At 35.4% G+C, this 14,118-nt stretch overlaps 1 protein-coding gene across 2 annotated transcripts in view; it reads left to right on the top strand.

The window, feature by feature from the left end:
* The window catches only part of ROCK2 (Rho associated coiled-coil containing protein kinase 2), a 188,118-nt gene that overhangs the window by 164,606 nt on the left and 9,394 nt on the right, over nt 1-14,118 (top strand). For both annotated transcript variants that reach the window (XM_017853951.1, XM_017853961.1), the window contains exons 26-32: nt 596-775; nt 951-1,119; nt 3,244-3,314; nt 3,896-3,984; nt 4,387-4,465; nt 5,533-5,794; nt 5,883-6,096. In XM_017853951.1, the coding sequence (XP_017709440.1) occupies nt 596-775; nt 951-1,119; nt 3,244-3,314; nt 3,896-3,984; nt 4,387-4,465; nt 5,533-5,794; nt 5,883-6,096 (1,064 nt within the window). The remainder of the gene's footprint in view (nt 1-595; nt 776-950; nt 1,120-3,243; nt 3,315-3,895; nt 3,985-4,386; nt 4,466-5,532; nt 5,795-5,882; nt 6,097-14,118) is intronic.

The following is a 14,118-nucleotide window of genomic DNA, read 5'->3' as shown; positions in this document are numbered from 1 at the left end:
AAAATTTTTCTTAATTTTTCCTTTTGGAATCACATTCTCTTTCAATTTATTGTTGTAATTTAATATGTTTTTCTACTTTTAAGAACTGTTGGGATTGACCATTTACTGACAACCTGAAAAGGGTCAGTTAGTTCACTCTCTGCCAACTCCTACAGTTGCATATGTGTTGCATGAACAGGTGGGGTACTAGGTACTCTTCACTGTTGTTGGACATAGAATATTTTATTAATATGATGCCACTGCAAAATGTTCTTCCTCCAGAATAAAAGCAGAAAGGTCTGCCTATTAAAGTCTCTCTTAGAACTAAAAAGTCATAATGGTAGAAAGCAACATCAGATCAATTCTATAAATATTTAAATTATAATTCTCAGAAAACACGAGTAAAAATCTAATGGCGCATTGGATGGAGAAGGATGATGAATAGTAAAGGAGGTGTATTATTTAAATATTATAAAAAGTGTTTCTTTGTAGCCCTGTGTGTAGGGAAGGAGAGTATTTGTGATTGCATAACTTGTTGCTGTTGATGAGATACTGAGAAACCATACACATAATTTATTTTATTTATGTATTATACTTACTTTTACATTTTTTTAAGGCTGTGAATAAGTTGGCTGAGATCATGAATCGAAAAGAACCTGTCAAGCGTGGTAATGACACAGATGTGCGGAGAAAAGAGAAGGAGAATAGAAAGCTACATATGGAGCTTAAATCTGAACGTGAGAAATTGACCCAGCAGATGATCAAGTATCAGAAAGAACTGAATGAAATGCAGGCAGTAAGATACTTTTTGGACTCTACCGAAGACTTCTTTTTAAGAAGTAGAATTATTTTCATGTCTGTTTTACTGGTTATAGACCATTTCTGTTATTTAATAATTATTATTGAACCCAGAAGCAAAATGTTGAGTTGTGTTGCATCCAATTAACTTATTGTAATTAAATTTCTTATAGCAAATAGCTGAAGAGAGCCAGATTCGAATTGAACTGCAGATGACATTGGACAGTAAAGACAGTGACATTGAGCAGCTGCGATCACAACTCCAAGCCTTGCATATTGGTCTGGATAGTTCCAGTATAGGCAGTGGACCAGGGGATGCTGAGGCAGATGATGGGTTTCCAGGTATGGATTTGCTTTCAGCAGTACTATTTGTCTTAAATATAAATCAGTTGATTGTTTTAAGTCTTGCGACTGACTGCTCTGAAGGAAAAATGTATTTTCTTTAAGGGAAAACCTACTCCTTGGAGTAAGGATTCAAGTAACATTTCAAGCTTATTTTATTTATTGATTTTTTTTTACAAAGTTTTCATAAACATACAAAAGAAAACTCCACATGTCTAGTTTTAAATTATTGTATATTATATTAGCTCTATTTTTAAGCTTTCATTTCATTTTCTCTTCTTTCTGCATTCTTACTTCCTTTTATGTTGGGTGTTTAGTTCATATCACTCAGTCACACACTATGGAATCCATGTCATTCACCTACCAGCGTTCCTCTACTTCTCTCAATATTGCCACTAAGCCTTCCAGTTCTCACATGCTCCTTGACTCTGATTCTGACTCAGAAGAAGAATCTTTGCCTTACTTACCCATTTCATCGGAACCTAATGGTACAGGTGATATCCTGAAAATCTTTTCATCTTTGGAGTTTTTCTCACTACCCTTAATTTTAGTCCTTTTGAAGTTTTTTTTATATAACATTAACTAATAACCACTAACTCTACTATGTTGTTGGAGACTCAGTTAAAAATAAACTGCTGCATGAATAAAGAATTTGTTTTTAAGGTATTTTCTCATGACATTGCTGTTGTAATTGATAGAGGCCAACTTGCGAGAAATGGAGTAATACATTATATTGCTTAAGAGCGCATGGTTTCATTGCTTGTTTTAGCTATTTTCAACCAAGAAGAAATTCTTCCTGAAGTTTTATAACAAGAGTGATGGTACAGAAAAAGTATTTCCACTGATTCAGAGGATAAACTTAAGGTTTTTACTGAGTACTTACTGACATTATCCTAGGCATATGTTCTTCATAAGAAACATGAAAGAATTTCGCCTGGTCATTACCCTGAAAGAGATTACAGTTTAAATGAAAAAACCAGAGAGTTCCTTCATTCAGAGTCAAAGAGGCAGCCCTATGTGATCTTTCAAGACTGCAGTTTCCTCATCTAAATTAGGGGAATTTATGTAAAGCGTCCAGCACAGTTGATACATAATAGAAGTTAAATAAGTGATAGCTACTTTTACTATTAGAATAACTTCCCCAAATGCTATTTCACATATTTATTTCATTAAAAGGCATTGATCAAATGTCATTAAAACAAATTCCAAGGATTCATACACATTCCTTAGTTGAATTACAATGTTACTGATTTTGATATTTTGGAATTTAGAAATCTTTTGATTATTTTGCTGATTAACCAGATTTTATCTAAAATGTACATAATTGGTCAGTTGTGATGGCTCACGCCTATAATCCTAGTACTTTGAGAGGCTGAAGCAGACAGATCACCTGAGGTCAGGAGTTCAAGACTAACCTGGCCAACGTGGTGAAACCCCATCTCTACTAAAAATACAAGAAGTAGCTGGGCGTGCTGGCGCGTGCCTGTAATCCCAGCTACCTGGGAAGCTGAGACAGGAGAATCACTGGAACCCAGGATGCAGAGGCTGCAGTGAGCCGAGATCACGCCACTACATTCCAGCCTCGGTGACAGAGCAAGACTTCATCTCAAAAAAAATAAATAAAATAAAACAAAATTTACATTATTTTATTTTATAATAGTTATTCTAAAAGTTCATTTTCTCTGAACACGTAATTATAAAAAATATATTTACTCCTTGAAAATGTGCACGATGTGGCCCTCTTCCAAAGGAAAAATAAAGGAGTCTGAGGCAGGTGTACCAGTGAGAACAGAGAGTTGCTGCTGCTGCTTTTATTATTATTATTATTTTTTTTTTTGGCAGCTTTTCTGATTACAAATGCATGAATTTAATCAGTGGAACATTTGACTTTATAAAACTATAGACTATCTGTTTCCAATATGATATAACCTGGATTTTGTTTTGCATTGCATAACTTTTTACTGCTGATCCTGTACTATTACTGTATCCTAGATGATGTATAGTGATAAATTCTAAAGGATATATTTTATTTGTTTTATAAATTTCATATTAAAATTTTATTAAGTTCTTTATTATCTAAGGAGAATTGTTATCTTTATTCTCATATGTTGTGGTTATTTGTAGAATCAAGATTAGAAGGATGGCTTTCATTGCCTGCACGAAACAACACTAAGAAATTTGGATGGGTTAAAAAGGTAATTGATCCTTTGGAATATGAGCCTTTTGTTTTTGTTTTAACTCCAGTCATTTGGCTTTTGTAGTTGCAGGATATACGTGACTGGTACTTTTAGACACATAGAACTTGTTTATACTTTAGGATTTGAAATGATATGATTTTAATTATCTTTGTAAAAAATTTTTTGTCCTCATATCTTGTTAATAATAAGACAGATTTTATTGTTAGGAAATTGTTGATTTTGATACTTTTGCTGTTTGGGTGGGAATCTAGTAAAAAAGACCCATTTATTTATTTTCCTCTCTTACTATGATTATTGATGTTATTGTGTTTATTTTTGAGAAGGTTATTAATGATGTTGGATCCCAAAGCTAGCTAAGTCCAAAAAATATTTTACTTTACTTCTCCCCACAATTTGCTTATTTAAAATATCTATTAATATAAACAAAATGTATTGTTATTTTAAGGAAGACTTTCCTAAAGATATATTAAGTACTTTTAGTTACTCAGTATGATTTTATTGCTAATATAGAATTTATTTTAAAAAAATCAATAAGGTATATAAACACTTGAATTACTGATTTCTCCCTGTTTTAACAGTATGTGATTGTAAGCAGTAAGAAGATTCTTTTCTATGACAGTGAACAAGATAAAGAACAATCTAATCCTTACATGGTTTTAGATATAGAGTAAGTGTTTTTATTAGAATATGTAGAAACTGTATCTTTTCTTACCTTTTGAAGTATAAGAGTAACAATGCAATTTATTAGTCATAGTATAGCTCCTGCTGTACTATTGTTACATTTTTGTGTGATTTGCTTCATACGGATGAAAGTCTGGGATACAGGGTTAGCTGAAACATCTTTATTTCATGGGCCTTTGATACATTATTTTTTGAAACTAATTAGAAAATTTCTGACAGAGGTTTATAAAAATCTTAATTAATTATATAATTAATAGAACAAAATATTCTGAGTTCCTAACATGGGTCAAAGTAGTCAGTGTTTAACTTCTGACATAAGTATAGAATAATTAATATATAATTTGATCCTTGGGTGATATTTTATTCCTTTATTCAAAATTTTTTATAGCAAGTTATTTCATGTCCGACCAGTTACACAGACAGATGTATATAGAGCAGATGCTAAAGAAATTCCGAGGATATTCCAGGTAAACATAGTTTTGTTTATATTTGGTTGGTTGGCTTTGTTTTGTTTTTCACATTTAGAAGTTCTCAAATGACGTGACATATTAAATCTCTTCATTCTTTGGCCCTCTTCAGGTTACCTTTCTGTTTCAGTCCTATTTAAAGATGGTTTGTTGCTTTGTGACTTTTGTGCTTAATTCTGTTTGGGAACATCTTCATTCCTGTCTCCATTTTATTTGTTAAAGCTTGTAGTGTGTTTGTATCATGTTTCTGGTCTTTGCTATATTTTTGTTTTAGGTTGGTTATGACTTTTAAGCATGAATTTTTTTCCCTTCTGTTTTGTGTAATCTCAGCTCTCTAGAAAGTTAGAAAAGTCAGTTATGGAGGTAAATTTTGTACCTTGTAACCCTTTTACCTCCAATTTAAAGTGAAGCCACATTCTTCCCTCTACTACTTCCATTTTAAAATTAGTCAAACCAACAGTGACTTACTGATTTCCTTCTATGTAAGAGCCATTGTGCTTGGTGTACTGTGTGGAAGTTGGCTCCTTGTTTTCTGGATGCTTATCATGTTTATTTGGAGTATAATACACAGCCTTTCCTCTTTCTTTTCCCCCTCAACTCTCAAAATACAGGACTTTTAAAATGAAGCTGTGCTTATAGCTGTTACCCAGTTTTCTGTTAAGTATTACAAAACACCAATTAGTATAATCACCACATTTCTTCAAGTGATTGTTTTGAACAGTCCCTCCCAGAAAAACTTCCTAACACCTGTGAAGTGCACATTTGCCTTTTGCTGACCTGTTTTGATAGTACTGCTAAAGCATGGGTGTTACAAAGAAAATAAGGAGGCAGCATTTGAAGAGGATCAGTTCTTTTGAAATGCAAACCAAAGTGACTGTCTTAATGACTTTTCTTACACAAGCTTTTGATTAAGTTTGCGTAATCAAGAGCTTAAGTTTGTATTTCAGATACATTTTCTTCTCTTTGAATAATTTAGGCTAATGTTATTTTACTTACACTATCAGAATTGTTACTACATAAGAAATAGCATGTTTGGAAATCATTTATTGTTCTTTTGACATTAATAGATTCTGTATGCCAATGAAGGAGAAAGTAAGAAGGAACAAGAATTTCCAGTGGAGCCAGTTGGAGAAAAATCTAATTATATTTGCCACAAGGGACATGAGTTTATTCCTACTCTTTATCATTTCCCAACCAACTGTGAGGCTTGTATGAAGCCCCTGTGGCACATGTTTAAGCCTCCTCCTGCTTTAGAGTGTCGCCGTTGCCATATTAAGTGTCATAAAGATCACATGGACAAAAAGGAGGAGATTATAGCACCTTGCAAAGGTAAATGGTAAATTACTTGCTCCATCGATATTGGTTATGTTCAGATCATTTTAAGTACATTAATTTTTTTTCAAATTTTTCTTTATAGTGTATTATGATATTTCAACGGCAAAGAATCTATTATTACTAGCAAACTCTACAGAAGAGCAGCAGAAGTGGGTTAGTCGATTGGTGAAAAAGATACCTAAAAGTCCCCCAGCTCCAGACCCTTTTGCACGATCATCTCCTAGAACTTCAATGAAGATACAGCAAAACCAGTCTATTAGACGGCCAAGTCGACAGCTTGCCCCAAACAAACCTAGGTAATAAATTAAAATGTGGTAAGAAAAAAAAAAGTCTATTAAAATATTTTGCTATTTATATTCAAACTACAGATTTTCCTAGTTAGTTTTCCTTTGCTTGGTGTTTTAGTGAACTGTGGAATACCAAATGTTTGGAACTGTTTTAATGTGCATGTCATATTCATCGATTCAGATGAAAGTAATATAAATTTATTTACTAAATCACACACATACAGTAAATTCAACCAGAAATCTTTAAAGATTTTTGTTGTGTTTGTTTGTACAGTAAATCCTCACTTAACATTGTCCATAGGTTCTTAGAACCTGCGACTTTAAGCAAAACAATGGCAGGTCCTGGAATTAAGTTGTTTCCTTCAGAATTGTTTTGTTATAACCTTGATGAGAAGAAAATGGTTTTGTTTTACTTCATTTAGCTTAAAGTTGTACTTTCCAAGAACCTATCGATGATGTCAAGTGAGGACTTCCTGTATAATGATTTAATTTTCAGCTTTTATGAGCACTTGAGTAATTTAATAACTTAAAAGATAGAATTAACTTTGCACACAGACCTCACATTGTCAGGTGCACACACTGTGTTTCATATTATAAGCTTTTATTATGTTACATGATTTGGGAGGCAGGTTTAAAATCAGCTTAAGTTTTAAATCTATAAAACAGTAACTTGAGTGTGATTTTAGCAGCAACATAGACCAGCTTTAAAAATGCAAGTATGAGCTAATGGGTAAAAGTGGCCATTCCTTGGAATTGAGGTAGAGTTAGGAAAATGGAGTAAGGTCAGGGTTGATCATTATGCACCAAAACATTTTGATGGAGCCATTTTCGGATAGCTATGTGAAAGTCCTTTAGTTAAATATCTTGATTCACAATAGCCATTTCTTGACTTACTAACTACTTCAGCATTTATAAACATGGCTATCCATTGAACATGAAATGAACACAAGAATTTGGTTAGCTAAAGGAAAAAGCATATACTTTGATCAGGTATCTAATTTCAGGTATCCTTTTGGTTCCCTGACACAGGACCTTCAGTATATGAATATTGATGTGCATTGGCTGTATTGTCGGAAATCTGATTCTGACCACAAACATCTTAGATGAAACTTTCTTGAAACTAATCTCTCAAGGAAATAATTAGAATGACAAAGGCAGAATTGGTGTTTCAGCAGTGAAAATGTTTAATATTTTGTGTGAGGTATGATAAAACTAAACAAAATTAGTGATTATTGACTAAAGCTAAAGAAACTCAGAATTCAGAGATACTGAAGGCCATTTCATGTGCCTTCTGTAAAACATCTGAAAATTAAATTTATATTATTAATATTGTAGAGCTATTAATGCTTAAATGGTATTTTAATACGTTATAGTGTATAGTGACTTCAGTTTCCAAAGTACTTCTCTATGTATTCTTTCCTCTCATTTAACTTCTTATGTATCATCTCCTATGCTCTTTAAAATAGTCCTGTGGAATAGAACAGGTATTGTTATACTTGGTTTTGATTAAGACTCCGGAAGGGGTTTGTCTAGATCTAGAATTATAACAACTCCAAATATCCTTGTGATGTATTTTTTCCTTTTGTGCTATTTGACACATTAATGATTTTACTACATATGATAACATATATCAAATTAGTTTATGAGGCATGCTTCCAATTATGTAACAGGCCGTTTTTATGTACACTAACTTACAAATACCTTCCTTTCCCAGTCCAAATCAGTGTTATGGTCTGTTTGAAAGTACATTTACTTCTGATTTTTGTTACTTTTTTTTTTTTTTTTTAACTTCTGGCTTTGCCCTATGAATCATTCTTCATTTTTTTCTTAATATATTTTGTCATAGCGACGGTAAGTAGTAGGGATTTCTTTCTCTCACATCTGCATGTAAGTAAAACTAATATCAAAACTGACTGTAAAATGTGTAGTGTACGTTTTGTGAAAAAATTTAATTCTTTGAAATTCTAAACATAAAGATGGTCACATTTATAATATAATTTGGATTTTGTTGTGCATCTGCAACATTATTTTCATTGTTTTTGGCATTTGAGTCTCCATTGTTTCATGTACTCCTAGCATTGTATCTGTATCTCTTACATGAATCAATCAACCTGCATTATTATTATTATTATTATTTTTGAGACAGGGTCTCACTCTGTTGCCCAGGCTGGAGTGCAATGGCGTAATCATGGCTGACTGCAGCCTTGACCTCCCAGGCCCAAGTGATTATTCTCCCACCTCAGCCTCCCAGAGTAGCTGGGACCACATACATGCACCAGGACACCTGGCTAATTTTTTTTTATTTTTATTTTTTGTAGAGATGGGGGTCTCCCTATGTTGCCCAGGCTGGTCTCAAAGGCCTGGCCTTAAGCAGTCCTCCCACCTTGGCCTCCCAAAGTGCTGGGATTACAGGCATGAGCCACCATGCCTGGCCAGTATTCCATTCTGAGTGTCACATTTTAAGAGTCAGTTATACAAATTGAAGGGTATATAGATAAGAATAACAGAGGTTGCAGTATGTCATTTGAAAGTATACAAATGTAGCAAGCAAAGGAACTCAGGATATTTTGTTTTCTAAAGACATTATTTGAAAGTATGAGAGATCATAAATAGCACTAAACAGCTAAAGACCTTTTTCTTGGAAGATGTACTAGAAGAAGAACCAATCAGAAAGGCAAATCGTGAATCTCATTGAGTAGCATGGTTCCAGGGAGGAATCAAGCCTCAGGCTGGATGGCTTTTAACATTCTACTGGACTAAAGCCCATAAAATATACAAATGGGTGGAACTAGTAAAGGGTCATCCAAGAAAATGGAGGCACAGAATTGTGGTGTGTCTCGGCAGTGATCTGATATCTAGCTCTTTGTTTGAGTTTGTTTAATATTAGTCTTAGCATTAGTCAATCTAGCTTTAGTTGAACTAATTTGACATGGTATCCTTCTTAAAACAAAGTTTGGCTTTGTTAGATACATCAAATATAAAGTGAACCCATAAATGTTCACTTAACCATTTTTGGTAACTTTTCCTCATGGTCATCTGCCATTACATCTTTTCTTTTCTTTTCTTTTCTTTTTTTTTTTTTTTGGTGAGATGGTGTCTCGCTGTGTCACCCAGGCTGGCGTGTAGTGGCATGATCTCAGTTCACCACAACCATCCACCTTCCAGGTTCAAGCAATTCTCCTGCCTCAGCCTTCTGAGTAGTTGGGATTACAGGCATGCGCCATCACGCCCGGCTAATTTTTGTAATTTTAGTAGAGACGGGGTTTCCCCATGTTGGCCAGGCTGGTCTTGAACTCCTGACCTCAGGTGATCTGCCCGCCTCGGCCTCCAGAAGTGCTGGGATTACAGGTGTGAGCCATCACGCTCAGCCTCTCCTCTTAACTCTGTTTTCAGCACTTCTTTTTTTTCTATAGTGGTGAAGTTGATTAAAGTAATAGATAAGTGTTAGCTATTATTATACTAGTTTATCCGCAGAACCACCCTGTGAGGTAGCTATTAATATATCTCCATTTAACAGATGAAGAAACTAAGGCACAGAAAGCTTGTGTACCCAAGGTCACCCAGCTAATACGTGGCAGAGCCATGACTTTAGATCCAGATAGTCTTGTTCTGGAACCTTGACTTGGAACTGAAGTAGTCACTGCCTCATTGTGATAAGAGTAGAACTTAATTAATTGACAGTTCATAAACATAATGTGTACAAATGCTATTCTACAGGAATTTTTTTTTTCTTTTTGTACTTTTGAGTTAAAATTAAAATGCCATACTGGAAAAGTAGGAAATTTGTGAATAAAATGCTAATTTTTGATGAAGACAATTTGGGGAATCCTAATTTGTTTCAATGCAAGATAAAACATACCAGTCTGGGCCAGGTGCGGTGGCTTACGCCTGTAATCCCAGCACTTTGGGAGGCCAAGGCGGGTGGATCACCTGAGGTCAGGAGTTCCAGACAAGCCTGGCCAAGATGGTGAAACCCCTTCTCTACTGAAAATACAAAATTAGCTGGGCATGGTGGCAGACACCTGTAATCCCAGCTACTTGGGAGGCTGAGGCAGAGAATTGCTTGAACCCAGGAGATGGAGGTTGCAGTAAGCCGAGATTGCGCCACTGCACTCCAGCCTGGGCAACAGAGTGAGACTCCATCTNCAAGGCGGGTGGATCACCTGAGGTCAGGAGTTCCAGACAAGCCTGGCCAAGATGGTGAAACCCCTTCTCTACTGAAAATACAAAAATTAGCTGGGCATGGTGGCAGACACCTGTAATCCCAGCTACTTGGGAGGCTGAGGCAGAGAATTGCTTGAACCCAGGAGATGGAGGTTGCAGTAAGCCGAGATTGCGCCACTGCACTCCAGCCTGGGCAACAGAGTGAGACTCCATCTCAAAAAAAAAAAAAAAAAAATTAGATACCAGTCTGGCTAGAGGGCATTTCTCTTTAATTATTTTCTTTTAAATATTTTTTTTTAAATGCAGTATTTAATGCATGCAGAAAAGTATAAAGCAAAAATGCAGCAAATGCTCATTTATCGAGTTTTAAGAAGTAAAACATGGCAACACAGTTAAAACTTAGGGAAGTAGCTATTGTGTCATTATTATCTTTGCTCTTCTCCATTTCTAAATGTTAGAAAGTTAACAGTCTACTTGGGAAAATAATGAAGTTATATACAATTTGATGTGTCAAAAATAAATCCATACATGAATATATACCTGATCTTGAATTGGAGAAGAATTTTCAAATAGTACAAGCAAAGAAAACAAAGCCAAAGATCAACTACCCCAAAATTGAAGCCTTGTAAATTTAAAAAACACCATGTCTTTACAAAATATATGAGAAAGATGAGATAGTATCTTCACATATGAAAAGTTCTTATAAATCATTGAGAAAAAAGATTGCCTCATCCCCATATAGAATTAGTGAGGTGTATGCAGGCATTATTATGGAAACAGCTGTTACATGTAAAAAAAGGGGATCAGCCTGATTACAGTAGTCCCCCTTTATCTCAAGGGATATGTATTCCAAGACCCCCAGTGGATGCCTGGAATCAGGAATAGTGCTATGCCGTACATATACCATTTTTAAAAATCTGATAATGAAGACCATTAATAAGTGACTAATAGGCATGGATATGCTGGACAAAGGGATGACTCACATCCCAGGCAGGACAGAGTGGGATGGCACAAGATTTCATCACGCTGTTCAGAATGTTGGGCAGTTTAAAACTTCTCAATTGTTTTGAGGTTTTCTATTTAATATTTTCAGACTGTGGTTCACTACTGGTAACTTGAAACCATGGAAAGTGAAAACAAGGATATGGGGGGACTACTGTATTAAGAAATTAATATTAAATTAAAACTATAACATAAAACCATTTTTCACCTGCCACACTGGCAAGGGTTAATTAAGAAATGAAATGGGTACTTTTGTGGACTGTTGGTAGAACTCTAAATTCAAAGCATCTTTGACAATAAGTTTCACAGGCCTGAACTATATCCCTGTTGATTAGTTAATGGTGGAGACAGTCAAGCAACAGGCAATTACAGTACTATGTAAAATGCTGTTTATGACAGAGGCATGAACAGAGTGCTGGGGGAAACGAGGGAAGCATGGAGAATTCTACCTGAGGACATTAAGAAAGATCTCAAACAATGGAGGATGGATAATATTACAAGCAAACAAATAAGGGAAAATCAGTTCCAGGCAAAATGTCATGTGCAGAGGTACAAAGTCGTCAGAATTACTTATGTATTTGTAATTTTGTGTTGGGTTGGGGTTGGGAGAAGGCAAGGGCAAGGTGTGGTAAAAGATGATGTGACACTGGAGAGAAACTCTGAACCCAGCTGAAAAGCTCCATGTACACTGCTGTCAGGAGTTTTGATTTATAAGTAGAAGTCTTTCAATAAGGGATTGGTATTCAGGCTTAATGAGATCCTGAACTGAGTACTTGACAATGAAAACGGAGAAAATAAACCTGGATTCGGAAAGATTTCTTCAGTTGAAATAACTAGAATTAGATGACTGATTCGAAGGGATGAGGGGAGAAGGTGTAAGGGAAGTCTCATCATGCACTGCACTCGTATCTAGCGATTCGACTTTTAAATTTGAGATTATGACACTGGCACACACTTGAAAGGTTTTGAAAGGATACGCAATGCAGCTTTCTCCTAACCTATGCTAAAGCTGAGGTGTGGATGCCCTGGAAGGCCTGCTGATCACAATCTCCCAAGCAGTAGAGCTGAAACCCTAGCTATAAGCTACATTATATGTAAGTCTAGAAAAATGAGTGTGTGCCAGGTTGTGATATGCATTGAGTAAGTATATCTGTTTGTGTGTTTTCTCAAATGTTGTCCTATGTTTAGCACATTTTAAAAGAGTAATTTGAGTCGCTGTATTTATTTTAAATTAGAGTAATCGTCCATTAACCTATTCTGTCAGTGTTTCTCAGAGTTAACCAGCTATATCAGAAATCACCTCAGGTTTCTTATTTGAAAATGCAAATATTTGGGCCCTTTTCAGTCATATCTAAATCTCTTGGAATGAGGCCTTGTAAAGAGCAGTAGGTAAATCATGTACACTAAAGTTTCTTGCTTTAGAAGTGTGTAAATAAGAACCACTGACAATAGTGATTATAGGTGACACTTTGGGGACCAGATGAGTTCCTTGGCACGGATTGATTCATGAACACCACAGTTTTAAAAATGAAAAGTTACTCCTATTTATTTATTTTTATATTTATTTATTGAGACGAAGTCTCGCTCTTGTCCCCCAGGCCAGAGTGCAATGGCACAATCTTGGCCCACTGCAACCTCTGCCTCCCGGATTCAAGTGACTTTCCTGCCTTAGCCTCTTGAGTAGCTGGGATTACAGGCACCTGCCACCACGCCCAGCTAATTTTTGTATTTTTAGTAGACAGGGTTTCACCATGTTGGCCAGGCTGGTCTTGAACTCCTCACCTCAGGTGATCCGCCTGCCTCAGCCTCCCTGTGCTGGGATTACGGGCATGAGCCACTGCGTCTGGCCCAGTTACTCCTATTTTTAAAAACAAAGATGATAGGAATATTACAGTTAGGTTATTGAATTAGAAAGAAAAGACCACGTATATCCTAACTCTAAGTTCAATTTAGCCAAGATGAGTTGATAATGCTACTTATATACTTGTGGCTTTTCCCTTGTCCCTAGTTTTTTATATGCAGGACAAAGCTCTTGGTGACACATTGAGCAGGCAGGGTCCTACTGAAATTCAGAAAGCTGCTTTCTTATTCTATTACTCCCCTTTTACCCCATGGTTTTTGGTGCTATAATGGAAAAACCGAGCTGACAATCTAACCACTTTGGTGAAGGGAACATTGACAAATGTGCTTTCATAATTCTCAAATCAAACTGGGCATCAGGATGGTTACATGTTTATCTCGGGTATGGGAGTGAGGAGGGAGAAGCAGATTGTTTCTTATTAGCCCAAATATGATCGCTGTCTTCAGATATCTGGAAGGTGTACTTGGCCAACGTGATTATATACCTTTACATATAAGGGCAAGGCTTCCTTGTGTGCATGCATCTTAATTTTAATCTTGTTGTTATCCATGAATGGAAAATTAAAATGCTTACAGCACATTCAAAGTATGATTTCTAAGTCATAACATTAAGTTACAGTTTCTAAAGAGTGTTAGAGTATAAATTTACAAACCTCCTATTGCAGATTGCTTGATTTGGCATTTAAAGACTGGGATTGGTCATTTGATGATGTTGATGGTGGTGGTGATGATGATGACGATGTTTTTGATTTCTGAAGAAATAAATGGGGTAAATCAAAAAATGAAAAATCAGTTATTTTAGTACTTCAACGTAGCGCATGTGGTTTGCACTTGGGCTTCATTATTTTTTATTTTTGAAACTTGTTTTTAATAGTATATAGTTAAAAGTAGTTTTCAAAAAGTTGCTAACTGAAATTTACATGTTAAGTGTAAAAGTGAAATGCTATGTTCAGATTCTTCATTGGCTATACATTTTTTTTTTTTTTTTTTTTTTTTTTTTTTTTT

Source organism: Rhinopithecus bieti, unplaced genomic scaffold, assembly GCF_001698545.2.
Source record: "Rhinopithecus bieti isolate Rb0 unplaced genomic scaffold, ASM169854v2 scaffold_1530, whole genome shotgun sequence".
Taxonomy (NCBI): domain Eukaryota; kingdom Metazoa; phylum Chordata; class Mammalia; order Primates; family Cercopithecidae; genus Rhinopithecus; species Rhinopithecus bieti.
This window is presented reverse-complemented; position numbering and strand designations above follow the sequence as displayed.